Source organism: Abramis brama, assembly GCF_963993115.1.
Source record: "Abramis brama genome assembly, chromosome: 16".
In the NCBI taxonomy this organism is placed as follows: domain Eukaryota; kingdom Metazoa; phylum Chordata; class Actinopteri; order Cypriniformes; family Leuciscidae; genus Abramis; species Abramis brama.
Window position 1 is genome coordinate 30,007,549 of NC_139978.1, and position 16,294 is coordinate 30,023,842.

Genomic DNA, 16,294 nt, shown 5'->3' on the forward strand with positions numbered 1-16,294 from the left:
CATCTCATCTGTGACGCTAGAATGACTGGAGGGCCAGTCTGTGTATGGTGCAGGCAGAGAAAGCCGAGGATGAACAGCTCATAAACGCCCTCCAGCAGGCCGTCCAACAGCCCTTGCGCAAGCTTTTCAGCGTGCTGTCCTGGGAGGACACTCTGGAAAAGGTTTCTGATCAAATTAGATTTCATTAATGAAGTAATAAAAGAAAAGAAATATTAGAATCAGTTGTCGTAGATAAACCAATCTTCTGTGACACAGATCAATGAACTGGGAAATCCAAAGACCAGAAAGACTAAAGATGGTCCCATGTTTTTTGAGGTGGGTATTGTTATTACCATGACAAATTGTAATCTCAGTATAGTGTTAATAATGATAATGTATAGAATTAAAAATAAAATAATGTATAGATTTTTATTGTAGAATCATAATCATAATTTTCATAATGTCTTTTGAGACCTTTAAAATGACAAAATAATGTCAAATTATGTTGTCCATTTATGGTTTCAGTAATTTGTCATTTGACATGCTTCTGTAGGTGACTGAACTTGCAAAGTCTATGATGGATGTTGGAGAGGAAATTACTGTGAACCTGATGGCAAAATTACTAAAGTTCCAGCTTCTGACCATTAAAAACAATGACATTGCAAGACGGGCTGCTGAGCAGAAGGTGAGAGCTTTTCACCATTAGCTAAAGCATGTATTGCAATATATGTTGATAATATAGAATGATAACCAGATTGTGAACAATAATTTATGGAAAAAATACTATATTATGCTGGGAAGAATTACATTTACACTTAATATGTGATGACACAGATTTATTCTGCAAAATTCTAATCAAATATACTATGCAAACATTTTATCATACTTATGTTTTCTGATAAACAGTAACACAGAGTGTGTATATTTAAGGCTGTAGAGGAGAATGCTCATGTTAAAGCGGGTCTGAATTCTGCCAGCAAGGATCAGGGGGGTAAAGGAGCAGCAAAGGGGAAAAAAGCTGCCGAGCCTCCAGTTCCAACCAAAGACACCAAACTCAAACGCAGAGGGGAAGAGGAAAATATAATCAAATACATAGGTGAGGCCTGATCACAGTTACTTAAAAGGTTAAAACTAGGAATCCAGTTACCAAAAAAAAAAAAAACATTGCTTCTGGTTGCATATCCTGGAAATAGGTCAGATTTGAAAGTGAAATGGGTTGCAAATAGTGTTTTAATATTGAGTTTAAACATATCTGTCCAGATGATGAACCTGATGACGGGCCAGAGCACTACATCCTGATAGTGGGATTCTACCAACCTCATCTGATCTCTGCACTGGACTCTCTGGGAATCCATGTGTCCAATGTTATAAAACTGAACTTAGAGAGAGGAGACCAATCAGAGGCAACAACGGAAACAGCGGCAGAGGAAAACCATCACTCACCTGAAGATCAGGGCAAGTTACTAAGAATGTCATTGCACTTATTCCTTTCAAATTATATTACATAGTGTATGCAGAATTTGCTGGATTTGGTGTTTGAGATGTAGTTGTATTTGTACTCAAATTAGAAGGCTGATGTTACATTTGCATACATACAAAATCAGGATTTAAAGTCACCAAGATTTAACTTGCTCTGTGTTCAGAAGTTGAGACTCTTAAGCAAAGAAGGCAGCAGGAGCTAGATGTGTTCTGGGAGCAGTTGGATCAAGTCTTGAACAGTGGGAATATGGGATCCAGACTCAGTGATGTGGCCAGGTTGAACTATAGCGTGAAGATCCATTTGCTGCCGCAGGACAAAGACAATGCTGAAGAAATGGTGAACATGTACAAATTCTTGTACCACACTGCACTTTACTCAGAATTTTTGTCTTGTTTTTTAGTACAAATATCTAAACATTCTTAAATCAAGATACATAGGAGAAGCAAAATGACTTAAGATATTAAATCTTACTTTCTGAAAAATGTATCCAAATGAAATGAGTTTATGCTTAAAACAAGAAAAAAATATCTGCCAATAGGTTAAAAAATAAACTTAATTCGAAGGGAAAACAATATTATTTTTCTTACCCCATTAGCAGATTTTTTTTTCTTGTTTTAAGCAAAAACTAAATTTAGATTTTTTTTTTTTTTTTCAGAAAACAAAACAAAATATCTGATGTCATTATGTTTCTCAAGTAAAGGTGCACATAAGACCCTTGATTCAGCTTTTATTTAGTGTGCTTACCCCCAGTTTCACAGACAAGGTTTAAACTAGTCCCAGACTAAAATGCATGTTTGAGCTGTTTTAACTTTAACTGAAAGCAACTTGCAGTGACATATCTTAAAATATGTGACATATCTTAAAATATGTCAGTGCCATTGTTTTGTCTACAGAAGTTTACATATTACATTATAGTACTATCATCCACTACTGTCTGTAGCTGGCGTTTGGAGCTGCTATATTTGAGAGTGTGGCGTGTCTGGTGTATGACAGCCTGGACTGGAGGAGACAGTACAGTCATTATCTCAGCTGCATGAGGTTGATCCAGGTGCCTTTGGCCTGCAGAGCCATCCCGCAGTCCCGACCGCAGAGCTCCACTGAGGTACACGACTGCCTTTACTGATAGCAGTGCTGATAATATGCCAAATAAACTAGCCAGTGATTAAAAAAAAAACACTTTATAATCAGTTAAAGTCCCCCTGTAGTCAATAATTTTATTCTTTGATCACCAAAATGACATATTTAAAAACATATTCCTTGAAAAATAAATCTTCATACCTTAATAGCTTGAATGTAACTCTACACCCTTGCCTCATTTAGTATACGCGGTTCTATGAATATGCAAATTTGCCCCGCCTCCACTTATTCACACCAGCTCAGAGATCCACTGGTTGACGATCACACGTTGACGTGATTGGTTACAAGGTAGTTTGTGACGTCAGAAACACCAGCGATTTCAAACCGCGTTTTTGAGACTGTCTTTGGTTCACTGCAGTTTGAAGGAGAAAATACTCAGCAATGGTGTTGACTTATGAATTTGCACATGGTTGGTCTTAAAGCATATTAAAAACACCACATAGACATATAAACAACATTAAAAGCTTGATTTTCACCACAGGGGGACTTTAATTTCAGAAGTGTATTGTGGCAGGATGTACATGTTGGTTTCTTGGTACTGATATTTATCATGGTTTATGTTTTAGGTTGTACAAACTCCAAGGAAGAAAGTAGTGTCAGAGGAAGTCCCTGGTACATGAAATGATACACTGAGCTTTGGTTTTACCATTACATCCTTTACACACACTCTCATATGTTGTGTTTTCATGTTTTATGGGGACTTTCCATAGACATATTGGTTTTTATACTGTACAAACTGTATATTCTATCCACTTAGACTAAACCTACCTATTACAGAAAACTTTCTGCATATTTACATTTTCAAAACACTGTTTTCCTCACGGGGACCAAAAAATTTCACCACAAGGGGATATTGCCATCTTTATGGAGACATTTTGTCTCCATAACGTAGGGTTTACCAGGACCAGATACACACATAATACATATATTAATAAAAACAGTAACACTTTACAATAAAGGTCTTATTTGTTAACGTTAGTTAATGTATTAACTAACAATGAGCAATACATTAGTTACAGTATTTATTAATCTATGTTAATGTTAGTTAAAATAAAATATAGTTGTTCAATGTTTGTTCATGTTAGATCACAGTGCATTAACTAATGTAAACAAATAATTACTTTTAAATGTATTAGTAAATGTTGAAATGAACATTCTTGTTCTTGTTAACTGATGAAACCTTATTGTGAAGTGTTACCATAAAAACTATAATAATATTTCAGTGGACTGAATGTGCCAAATTGGCCCTATGTGTGTGTGACTGTCCCAGCATTCTCAGTGAAGGAGGAAGTCAGAAAGGGCATCCGGTGTAAAAGCTGTGCCAAATCCAATGTGTGTGTGCAGATAATTCAGATGAAGCAGACCCTGCAAATGAGCGGGACTAACACTAGGAAAATATATATTCAAAATAAGAGCACAAAATCCTGTGCTCATTCACATATATTATTCTCTGCTGTGTCAGTGTGTGCTCCAAAACTGACATCTTAAACTGACTCTTTGAGTTTCCTCGGCAGAGCCAGACTCTCCTGTTCAGAGCACAGAGGTTGATATGAGATACTACTGTGACCTACTGGACAGGATTCCTACTGAAATCACATCTGTACCTCTTGTATTGCACTGCATGCTGGAGCAGGTGAGGGAACTTTGTAGGATTCAATATAACCTTTAATTTAAAGAGATAGAAGACTGTTAACCTTAAACTGTATTCGCAACATGAGTGAACAGACTAAAGAGACAAAAATAAGTGCTGGCATTTCTGTGAACAAGTTGTTAAGTTCTTTTAAAATGTGGCTGCTAAATTTCTTCCTGTGTGGTGTCGAGGTGGTGGCCTCAGAACAGGAAGTCAATGCAGGATCAGTTGATTCAGAGGAGCACTTTGATAGAACAGACCAAGATCTAATCAGTTATATGCTTTCATCTGTGTTGAGTCTGCCACAGGATGAAAAAGACAAGAAGGTAAAATGCCTGCTCACACCAATGTTACAACAACAAAAGTCACTGGGTTTATAAATCAAAATCAATCTATATTTGCCATAATCTGTTTGTTTGATGGCAGGAACTCATGGAGGATCTTGGGATGCAGAAAAGCCCAGTGAATGCAGATCAGAAACACCCTCTCTTGCTCAATCACCATGATGACAGAGCGAGGAGACTCCTTCAGCTTCCTGTGAGCGTGTGAATATGCAAACTGTTTCCCGTAAATGCTTGAAAGCACACACAAATGTTTTATTCTGTACATTTGCCCTCTTGGATACATTGATCATGTTTCAAACAAGCACATTTAAGCTTTAAGTCACCTATAAACAGTATGTAAATACATATGGATGCAACTGACACAACTGTTATATAAATAAAATCCTTATTCATATGTCGCAGATCCTGGATGGTTTTGATGTCGTCAAAATTGAAGCAGACATCATGAAGCAAAGCATTTTGTGGACCAACCTGATGCTCAGACACACTGAGAGCACCACTGTTAGACTGGCCAGATCACAGGAGCTAATGCACTTCTGCACTGATGGTGAGAAACAAGGACAATGACTTGCTGTTTTAATTGGACCTATAGTCCAGTTTTCTTCCTAATGTGATGACTTAATATGTATCTCCAGAGTCACTGAGCTGGTCTGAGCTACAGAGGCTTCTCCAGCTGTTTGTGTTTGAGAGCATGCTTTTGACTACAGTGGATGAGAACGGCTGTATTAAAAGATCTCAATCAGACCTTTCAAACCCCACACCATGGGACAACCCTGTTGAATTCACCAAACACCTGTATTGGAGCAACAGCAGGACACCAGGTGTGAAACCAGCACAAGATCATTCATTGCAAATTCATTCAATTTCTAAACAAATATTTTTAAAGCAGCGTTGAGGTCTTTAATTGTACACATCAGTTGTTTTATTTTTAAAGGATCAGCAAAAAACAATGCTGGGACTGATGAACCAACGGTATGATTGAAGTTTTGAAATAAAAAAGCTGAAATTTTAACATTATACAAGTAAATTAAACATTTATCCTGACACTATCATTAGCAAGTGATTGTTTTTTAATATCCTAATAACTTATATAGGATAATGAAGTAACTGTAACAGATCTCCAGAAGACCTTGATTCGTCAGCTGGGACACTGGAACTTTGTAGAGAAGCACAGTGCTTCTGTTTTCCCCCAGGTACCCACCTTCAAATCTCAGCTTATAATATTTTTGCAATATAATTATAATATAATATATAATTCTAATTTCAATATAATATTTTGAAAATCTATGAGAAATTTTTAATAAAAAATGACAAATGAGTAATCTCTTCTCATATTCAGGTCCTCCAGTCTGCATCTGAGACTTATAGATGTGTGGACACATTTCACTGTGCCAGAGACAATGCCACATATATCATCTGCCACAATCCCATGAGCCCTCAGAGGAGTTGCAAGGAATTCTGGGATACATCACTTCACACAGATGTGGGCTTCAGGTACTTTGTCTCATCTTAAAAGTTTTACATGGTACAATTACCCAAAGCTAATTTATTTCAACATTTATTTGCTTAACATTTTTTTTAATAAACATTTTTACACTATCAAAATGTAAAAAATGTATTTATGAATGTCAAGTTTTCCTATATGTTGAAAGTACTGGAATGAACTAAGAACAGTGAAATAATTATATTTAAAAATAATTATATTTTGCTATAATATAAAATAGTTTTTTATATTATTATATTATATTATATTATATTATATTATATTATATTATATTATATTATATTATATTATATTATGTTATATTATATTATATTATATTATATTATATTATATTATATTATATTATATTATATTATATTATTCTTGTAGGAATTATTTGGAATATGTGGCAGACTCAATCAGTGAATGGACCAGACAGGAAGAGGAAAAATGGCAGATGGAGCAGGAGAAGAAAGAGGCGGAAAGAACTCCCATCCAAACCCCTTCAGAGGCTTACAGAAATACAGGCAACATATCTTATGTCTAATATATGTGTCTATGAGCAGGATCATGTAGATAACATCACATATATATGAAAATATGTTACTATGAATATAATGATGTGCATGTTTAAAATTGAATTTCTTTCTATTAGACTCTCCAGTGAAGTCCCCAATCTCAGACACATTAGAACCATATATAAGAGAGGATTCTCTCAAAGTGAGCTGAGATGTTGATCGTAACATATAAATATTTTAGTTATACACATTTTCCGATTTCATGATCCTTACACTGGTCCTTTTTCTGATGTATTTACTTTAGGCATGGAAAATGGACCAGGACAGATTAAGGGAGGAGGAGCAATCCAAAAAGACAAAGAAAGAAAAAGGAGGAAAAGCAACACCAAAAGTAGAAGAGAGAATTGACTCTGTAAAGGAGAACAAGAAGACTTCAGTGTCCTCAAGAAAGAGTAGAGACATCATGTCCAAAACACCCAGCTCGGCTATTAAAGACAAAACTAGAGATGTTCCAGAGACGCCTGAAGAACCAGCAAATGAGAGAAAAACAAATGTCTGAAAATATATATAACCACATAAAATGCTTGTAGTCTAGAATTGATGGTGCTAAGTTTGAAATGAATTGGCTAAATGTTTGTGTATTTCACATAGGTCTTCACAGGTTACAGTTTAAATGGGAAACTGGTGCAGGTCACTGGCAAAGTTCAGTCTCTCTATCCCTGTGACGGAGGACAAATAGATGTGGAGAGTTTTCACTTCACACAAGGTTTGAGAAATCAAACATGCAAAAATATACATGCACAATATACATTTGCTTTTTTAGAGCTTCTTGTACATAATTTGTGTACTTTTATACCTTAATTATATGATTGCTTTCCATCTTAAGGAATAACACAAGTGAAGGTTTGTGTGAAGAAGGATGGCCATCAGTTCTACACAAACATTTCTGAGAGAAAAAAAGAGGACAAACTAAAGGATTGTGACATGTTCACTAAACAAGGTATGTGTTGCAAACGTAATGTAGCGTAATTTAGCCAATTTCATTCTGTAAAAATCACTTATATATATTTTTTAATATTTACACATATTGTTTTGCCCAATTCAGCCACTCTTGGAGTCAAACCAGATTGTGAGACGGAGAAATATGGCTCTTTTTATGCTGTACTGGCCAACGGCATTCGACTCTCCTGCTGTCAGAGCAGCCCGAATAAAACAAAAAGTCAAGCTCTCCAGCTCACTGTGCCTAATGCCCTGTGTACAGACCAACAGGAACAGGTGATTGGACAAATAATAATGGAAAAAAGTTGGTTAGTAAGAATTTACATTAGTTAGGTGTAAATTAGTTTAGCATGCAAATTATTTTAGGCAGATTATCATAACTAAATAGCCATTTTCTCCCTTACTAATGTTTCCTAGGTACATGAGGTACATTGTGAGCCGGTGGACGATTCCTCTCCTCCACCATTCCTGAATCTACATGTATCTCTTCCCAATGGACTTATCCTGCATTTTGATTTTGAGGACTCAGCAGGTGAAATATTCATTTTTATAGATAAAAAGCTTGAGTACATAAAATGTATGCACTATACGGTTCTTTCGATGCAGTACATTTTCATGTCTCTAAATTATTTCTTAATATAATGAATAAAAGAACTGCACAGGAATGACCAGTACAAAATATTTTATTTTCTAGTCTGTATTAATCTCAAAAAAAAAAAAAAAAAAAAAAAAAAAAAACACATTTCATGAAAATATATTTTGTAAACTGTCTTTAAATGTAGAACCAGCCTTTAAGATTGAAGAATAAGAAGAAGAGCAGCTGTAAGGTCATATCTGTGTTTTTTAGATGGGGAATCTTGTGTCCGATCTCTTCGGATACGACAGAGATTTTATAATGCTGGGTCTAGTTCAGACCCGACCCCAGACTTCAGAACACACACTGAGGTCTCCAGGGTCATCACCGGCACAGGGACTGTCATCAAACACAAGAGAGATGGATCTACTGAGGTATTCACATATACACACGATTGCACGTCAAAAATGCACTTTTTTGCTACATAATACAGATAATATAGCACAAAAAGCACACTCCTAATGAAATCATGACCTCAGAGGAAGTATACAGTGTATATGTGTGTGTGTTTCAGGTCCTGTTTGCAGACGGAACAGTCAGTACGAGTCCAGACTCTGGACCAGTGTGTGTGCTGGTTCCACACATGCCCTTAAAGGAGGCAGAGCCTATCAAAGAGCTGACAGTGGACACCAAAGACACTAAAGACAAGAAAGGTAGCAATTAGCTATGGGGCGCCGTTTGTAAAGCGGCTCACGCTGAAAATAACAGCAACATTTTGTCACATTTAGCTTCAAACAACGTTTAAAAAACTGGTATGAATTTTTGACGGTCACTTTTTAGCACATTTACAACAATATTTGTCAACTTAGAGATATTTTAAATAGTTAAATCTAAATATGAAATGTTACACCTAAATGTTAAATCTAAATTCTAAATCTAAATGTTAAATCTAAATCTAAATGTTAAATCTAAATGTTAAATCTAAATATTAAATCTAAATCTAAATGTTAAATCTAAATGTTAAATCTAAATCTAAATGTTGAATCTAAATGTTAAATCTAAATCTAAATCTAATCAAAACCTCTATGGATACTGATTTATTTATTCACACTATGTATTCACTACCATTCAAAAGTTTGTGGTTGGTAAGATTTTTTTTGTTTTTGTCAAAAAACTCTTATGCTCACCAAAGCTGCATTTATTTGATCAAAATATTAAAAACAGTAATATTGTTAAATATTATTACTGTTTTATATTTTAATATATTTTAAAATGTAACTTATTTCTGTGTTGGCAAAGCTGAATATTCAGCATCATTACTCCAGTCACACAATCCTTCAGAAATCATTCTAAAATGCTGATTTGCTGCTCAAGAAACATTTCTTCTTATTATCATTGTTGAAAACAGTTGTGCGGCTTAATATTTTTGTGTAAACCATGATACATTGAATATGTTAAATCTGAAAAGGAACAGCATTTATTTATTTTTGTTTATTTATAAATGTCTTTACTGTCACTTTTGATTAATTTAATGCATCCTTGCTAAATAAAAGTATCAATTGCTTTAAAAAAGAAAGAATATTACTTACCCCAAACTTTTGAACAGTTGTGTACATGAATAAAATGTCCTCTTAAACCATATACTGTACAATGTATTTTGTGGTTCACAGGCAAGGCTAGAGAACAAATCTCTATAGAAAATGAAAAACTAAAAATCTCCGTTGAGATTACTGGAGGCTCTTGGACCACCACCACCCCATCTGGCCTAAGAATTGCCACTGTGGCAGGGAAGGAAGTCCAAGTGCAGCCGATACTGGCCTATCATGCTACAGATCCCTTTAGTGGGACAGTGAGTGCCTCGTCGATTCAAACTAACATCTTCTGTGTCAATAGATGATTGTTGTAATACAAATGTTTCATGTATAGGTTGTGGTCACAAGAGAGGACAAAATGTTATCTGTGTTGAAGAAAGATGGAACCGTGATAGTAGATCACGCAGATGGAACACGTATTACCACTTTTTACCAGCAGGGGGAGCTACAACAACAGCTGCTCCCAGGTGCAAGAGAGTTCATGCTGTACTATCACAAATAGTTCATACAGTCTCATCAGTAAGTAAGAGTTTAATCTGATTTCAGGAGAAAAACTGGTTAGGGTGGAGAAAGCTGATTTCGCAACGGTAATAATGAACTGTGAGAGAAGAACATGTGATGTTTTTTTCGGGGATGGCACTTCAATCAGTGCAACTGCTCATGGATCATATAAAGTAAGAGGATAGATGGAAGAATATCTGTGAGATATATCTGTGAACATCATTTGTAAATCCTCCTCCATCTGTCACTTTAATGTAGATTTCTCCTCGTGATGGTGGTGTCCTCCATATTGATAAGGATGGTGGAGCGGTGTACACATCTCATCAGTCTAAAGAGGGACCAGAGAAAGACCCACCAGGCCAATATGTAATGAACCACGGAGCAGATGTCCTCTGTCACGTGACGGACCCCGAGGGGAACTTCTTTCAAGTACTTTCCATGATAATGTCTATAGTAAACATGAAGGCCCGGTTTCACAGGCAGGGTTTAGATTAAGACAGGATTAGGCCTTAGTTCAGTTAGGGCATTTAAGTAGCTTTTATAAACATGCCCTATATAAAACATTACTGGTGTGCATCTTGAGACAAAACAATGGTACTGACATATTTTAACATATGCCAGTGCAAGTTTCTTACAGTTAAAACAGCTCAAACATGCATTTTAGTCTGGAAACCGGGGGAAAATGTTTCACATTTTTGATTTGATATATATATATATATATATATATTAGTTATGGTCAGCTCTAAAATATTTCATTTGGTTATTTCATCAACTATTTTTGCAGGCGCAATCTTTTGTGTGTGTGTGTGTGGAAACCCTGTCAATTAAAAGTGTAGCTAACAAAGTCAAGAATATTTGTTGTGTGAACATAATTGATGTTATAGCTAAAATGATTTTTTAAACATTTGAGAGGATGTAAACAAGTGACAAACTGTTAAATATTTTGAGTTGGCTTTTATTTTTATATTTTGTTATGTGCTTTTCTAGTATTCTATATAGTTGTAATATTTTTTAAATCAGTTTTAGTCATTTTAGTACTTGCCAAGACAACATTTTTAACTTTCATTAAGGTTTTTAAGTAAAAGGGTTTTTTTTCTATTTCAGCTTCATTTTCAATAATGGGAAACAATTTTTTCTCTCTCTCTTGTATCCTGGTCATTCTAAATAAAAACCCAGAACATGTTAATGCTGTGTGCAGGTCAATGCAGATAGTCAGATCACCGTCACGAGTAACAGATCAGAAATGAGAGAGACAGAAATAGAGCTCCAACAGAATGCTGGCTTTAAAACACATACACCCAGGTAAGCCCCTCAGAAAACACCCAAGGTCACTTAAAATTAAAGGGATAATCCAACCAAAAATTATGTTGGTAACCAAACATTTTATGGTCTCCATTGATTCCATAGTATTTTTTGTCTCTATACTATGGAAAACAATTTTGGACCAGCAACTGTTTGGTTACCAACATCATTTTTGGAACTTCATGAAGGTTTAGAGCAACTTGAGAGTGTGTAAATGATGACAGGATTTTCATTTTTTGGTGAACTATCCCGTTAAAGACAAGCAGATTTTCTTAAGAGATTATTAATGGCTACAGACTAGACACGAAACTAGAACAGCTGTGTAGGAAACAAGGGACTACAGTTTGAGGTCATTTTAGACAAAATTGCCTGCAGAATGCAGTGATCGACCAGTCAGAATCGAGTATTACAAGGCGTATTATATTTTGTTATTTTTATCTTCTAATGTTGACTTTTTTTAATGTAGTTATTTTATGTAATGCTTATGTTGTCACTCACAGATATGTTGTGCAATCATTGGTGTTTCTCTCTGTGTCCATAAACAGTACCGTACAAATGTTTTAGGCCACAAGAAAAATATATTTAAAACAGTAAGATTTTTTTGGAAAGAAATTATCACTTTTTTTCAGCAAGGATGCTTTTTTAAACAAATTACATTGCATTTTATTTGCATTCCAAGAATGAAAAACCGACTTGTTACTTTTTCTTCGGTTGTCATTTTAAGGTTGTTTGTGGTACATGAGGATTGGTCAGCCTCAGAGCTGCTGAGAGCACAAGATATGGAGGATCTCCTACAGAAGGCTTACTGTGACTCTTCTATCGCCGTTCTCACTGACCCACTACCAGACTCACAACGTGAGGACAGTTTCCATTCATCCTGTGCATGATGTTGCCAATAGAGCCTATTTTCAACATCAATCCATTTGAAATGTTGTTTAAGGCAAGTTTGCATAAACGCAGCAAGTAAAATATCAATTATTGTTCTCCTGCATTGATTTCTCTTCAGAATCATTTGGTATCACTCTCCTAAGGCCCTGCCAAGAGATCAGCACTCATTGGCTCTCATCCAACCAAGATGATGACATCATTCCCACCAACCTCAAATCCAGGAAATGGGAGTCATTCCCTGCATCTGAGGTAATTCGTAATCTATAGGTGTTCCTATAAACTTTCTTTTAGTGTTAACTTTGGAACAAACAACCAGTGTGTTTTATATTGTCAAAACAAATCCACATTAAATATCCCTTTTTTTAGCTCCCAAACATGTTTGGAAATGCCTATGTGTTTGAGTATGCAGTTTAGTGTGAATCATTTATGATGCCTTGATGATTTGCTTCCATTTCTGGTGCTTAGAAGAAGACTCCAGGCCCTCCTTTTGGGACCACTCTTGGCTGTAGTCACGAGTTAAAGGAGAAACCCTTGAAGTCTTCTTCCATCCGCATTCAACGAGTTTTGGAATGCCCTGACGTGCTGCTGGTGCGCCAGATTACCCAGCACCCACCTGTCACTGAATCACTGCGCAGGAAACTACAAGACAAAGTCAAGGTGCTCTAATTCCTGTCACAAAGTTAACTTTTTTTAACCTTCCTGTGTTATTATAGTATGTTGTTAAAACCACAATATTACCAGACCTCAGTAGTGTTCTCCTTTCACTTCCCTTCAACCTACTTTGTTCGTCAACTGACCAGTTACTAAATGTAATAAAAATAAAAAAAAGGTTTACGCAGAGGTTTGATTTAAACATTTATAACCATACCTATTTATATTCATTTATATTTATAACATTTATATTCTACTATTTTCCCATATTGTAATTTTTTTTTCAAACCTTCAAATGCCAAAATATTTTATAAAATGTACTTTAAAGGTCAAGAAAATACCATTTCCAATCTTAAAGTACATTCAGGGTAAATGCAAAATGTTTATATATATATATTGAACAATTTAAATATATTTAAACTGACAATATATACAAAAATATAGTTTTGGCTATTTTGAAATATATTTAAAAATATACACTGTATATATATTTGCTCTATGGGTTTAATCAAACAGGCATATTTGGAGCAGCTGCTACAGAGAGAGAATGAATGGGAGAAGATGCAGTTGAAGGACCTTCGGACAGCAGAGGAAAAGGTTCATCAGAATGATCTACTGCAGCTTGTACTGGTCAGACTAGATCCAACGTCATATTCTTAAATGAATTTCTGAAATTCAGATGTCTGTATGCTAGTCTGGCTTAAATACATTTAAACTTTATGTTTGTTTTAGTCCCTGTCTGAAGCTGTAGATCCTCCGGTTGAAATGGAGATAAAGCCTCTTTCAGGTGAGAATATTTATTTATTTATTAGAACATACATTCTAAATATTTAATTATAAAATAATATTTATTGTTTAAAAAAGAAGTTAATGGTATAGTCCACCCAACATCATTTACTCACCCTCAATTTGTTCTAAACCGGTTTGAGTTTTTCTTCTGTTGAACACAAAAGAAAATATTTTGAAGAATGCTGGTATCCAAATAGTTCCTGGTCCCCATTGACTTCCATAGTATAGAGAAAAATACTATGGAAGTCAATGGGGACCAGGAACTATTTGGATACCAGCATTCTTCAAAGTATTTTCTTTTGTGTCAATGGGGACCATCAACTGACTTTATTTATGTTCAACAGAAGAAAAAACTTCATGCAGGTTTGGAACAACTTATACCTATAATAATAATAATAACACTTTATTTAATCATTCATTTATGGTTTAACCCTCCAATGCACGGATTATTGAATTACAATATTTTAAAATGTATTTTTATATCAAAAATAATCCACAATTTTGTTTAAATTATGAGTTTGGAGAGTGTTAAGGATCTGTGCTCTGCAATATTAAACGGCAGGAAAAAGTAAATGTATGATTTCTAGCTCTGTTAAGCTCTGTCATTGGTCTCACATTCACAGTTTGTCTGTTTTTGTTCCTGTTCCAGCTGATGTGGCGTCTCTCTATACTCAAGCAGTGCGAGCAGCTCAACATTCCCACAAGCTACAAGAAAAGACAGAACAGAAAGTTTTGTCGTAAGTGGTATTGTTCAGCATTTACTCATCTTATCGACAAATATAATATCTGTAAATGCAGACCTGAATGAGAGTTGACAAACAAGCTTATTGCTCAACATTTTAGTGGGTAAATTTGCTCAGCCAATGGATTAGAATTCATAGATAAGAATAGACCACAGATAAAATTCGACTGAAAGTGGGAAATTGTGTAGTGACTAATTGCACTTGTAAGGTTTGCTTTCAACTTCTGCTTTAACAGTGTCAGTAAAAAGAAGCAAAAGTCAGAGTGGGGGAAAAGGGTTAACCAGAACAGGTAAACAGTTATTCTGTTTGAACGGTTTCGGTTTTAGAAGCTCAAAGCGGGTGATGCATAGATGTTTTGTTTGTCCAACCTTCAGGCAAGAACTCCAGGAGCAGAAAAGACTCTGCAACGCACTCAGACACCATATTGTTACTCCATACTTTCACCCTGAGCCAAAGGAAATTGCACTCTTTACAGATGAGGCTAGTACCACCAAATGGATATTCAATCGTAATCATTTTATCTGATTGTCTTTGTAACTTTTTCTTTCAAATATTGTTTATTTAGAGCAGGGATTCCCAAACTTGTCTGCCAGTCGAACCCCTCTGACGTAAAATATTTACTCAAAGTCAAGCAGAAATAAAATAAAACATTTTATTTGAAAAAACTTCAACTAAATTAAACAAAAATGAAATGTTTAAGTTGAAGCTAAAAACTGAAACAAGAATAAATTAAACCTAACCAATAACATGACATAAGCACATAATGAAATTACTACAAATTAAACTATAATTAAAAAAACTACTTGAAGTTCATCCTGACATTTTAACTTATTTCAGTATATTTCATATTTTTAAGAGATTTATTTTGAATGTTTGTATTTAAAAGTGATTTATTTTTAATTATTAGCTGTCATTAAATGTGTGTGAACGGAAATGCTTAGTAAGCTACATGTGATAACGAATTATTCAGCAGATGTCACATAAAAACTGCACTTGCTGTGCTTTGTAAACAAGTCTGTGTGCCCATGAAGATGTGCTAATTTTAAAATTGCAATTAAAACCACAAATGATCACCTTTTAGTGATGGCAATATTTTTTTAATAAATCTCAGACTCAGTAAACAAACTTTATATGGTAGAATATTATTTCTTGAAAAAATATGTAGCGCTCCAAACAGAAAAAAAGTTCTTGTACTGCAGGTCCTTGTACTACAGGTGCGTAGAGCCAATGGCATATAGAATAAACAAGAAGGGTGGCTGGCCGCACACTGATCCACTCAAGACTGAAAGTCTTGAAAACATATTTTATTTTTTAAATTGCATCGTGCAAAAAAGGGCAAAGTGCATGTGGGTTAAAAACAGAATAGACACCAGCAAGCAAACGTTTCAGCACATAGGAGCACTGAAGATAGCAATGTGCTGAAACGTTTGCTTGCTGGTGTCTATTCTGTTTTTAACCCACATGCACTTTGCCCTTTTTTGCACGATGCAATTTAAAAAATAAAATATGTTTTCAAGACTTTCAGTCTTGAGTGGATCAGTGTGCGGCCAGCCACCCTTCTTGTTTATTCGAATATTATTTCTGTAAATGATACACCTGTAACAGAAAGGCCTGATAAGCATCAGTGTTTGAAACAAGGAAATCCCCTCACTGCTGCAAGTCAGTCCGCTTCGGTTCTTCTCTC

The 16,294-nt window shown here is 35.2% G+C and overlaps 1 protein-coding gene across 1 annotated transcript in view; it reads left to right on the forward strand.

Moving 5' to 3' along the window:
* Window positions 1-15,685, forward strand: part of spag17 (sperm associated antigen 17) — a 16,414-nt gene extending 729 nt beyond the window's left edge. Inside the window, exons 2-39 of the mRNA XM_084138586.1 lie at window positions 21-161; window positions 256-315; window positions 533-664; window positions 910-1,075; window positions 1,240-1,434; window positions 1,623-1,795; window positions 2,400-2,561; window positions 3,163-3,208; window positions 4,111-4,229; window positions 4,418-4,552; window positions 4,653-4,763; window positions 4,973-5,117; window positions 5,206-5,391; window positions 5,505-5,542; window positions 5,665-5,763; window positions 5,910-6,064; window positions 6,444-6,580; window positions 6,709-6,773; window positions 6,876-7,124; window positions 7,223-7,337; window positions 7,458-7,571; window positions 7,677-7,846; window positions 7,988-8,102; window positions 8,418-8,578; window positions 8,719-8,857; window positions 9,815-9,993; window positions 10,071-10,203; window positions 10,283-10,410; window positions 10,496-10,666; window positions 11,436-11,539; window positions 12,264-12,394; window positions 12,546-12,676; window positions 12,893-13,084; window positions 13,595-13,708; window positions 13,811-13,865; window positions 14,517-14,604; window positions 14,846-14,899; window positions 14,985-15,685. Coding sequence (XP_083994712.1) covers window positions 21-161; window positions 256-315; window positions 533-664; window positions 910-1,075; window positions 1,240-1,434; window positions 1,623-1,795; window positions 2,400-2,561; window positions 3,163-3,208; window positions 4,111-4,229; window positions 4,418-4,552; window positions 4,653-4,763; window positions 4,973-5,117; window positions 5,206-5,391; window positions 5,505-5,542; window positions 5,665-5,763; window positions 5,910-6,064; window positions 6,444-6,580; window positions 6,709-6,773; window positions 6,876-7,124; window positions 7,223-7,337; window positions 7,458-7,571; window positions 7,677-7,846; window positions 7,988-8,102; window positions 8,418-8,578; window positions 8,719-8,857; window positions 9,815-9,993; window positions 10,071-10,203; window positions 10,283-10,410; window positions 10,496-10,666; window positions 11,436-11,539; window positions 12,264-12,394; window positions 12,546-12,676; window positions 12,893-13,084; window positions 13,595-13,708; window positions 13,811-13,865; window positions 14,517-14,604; window positions 14,846-14,899; window positions 14,985-15,135 — 4,959 coding nt within the window. The 3' untranslated portion in view covers window positions 15,136-15,685. The remainder of the gene's footprint in view (window positions 1-20; window positions 162-255; window positions 316-532; window positions 665-909; window positions 1,076-1,239; window positions 1,435-1,622; window positions 1,796-2,399; window positions 2,562-3,162; window positions 3,209-4,110; window positions 4,230-4,417; window positions 4,553-4,652; window positions 4,764-4,972; window positions 5,118-5,205; window positions 5,392-5,504; window positions 5,543-5,664; window positions 5,764-5,909; window positions 6,065-6,443; window positions 6,581-6,708; window positions 6,774-6,875; window positions 7,125-7,222; window positions 7,338-7,457; window positions 7,572-7,676; window positions 7,847-7,987; window positions 8,103-8,417; window positions 8,579-8,718; window positions 8,858-9,814; window positions 9,994-10,070; window positions 10,204-10,282; window positions 10,411-10,495; window positions 10,667-11,435; window positions 11,540-12,263; window positions 12,395-12,545; window positions 12,677-12,892; window positions 13,085-13,594; window positions 13,709-13,810; window positions 13,866-14,516; window positions 14,605-14,845; window positions 14,900-14,984) is intronic.
* Window positions 15,686-16,294: the final 609 nt, after the last annotated feature.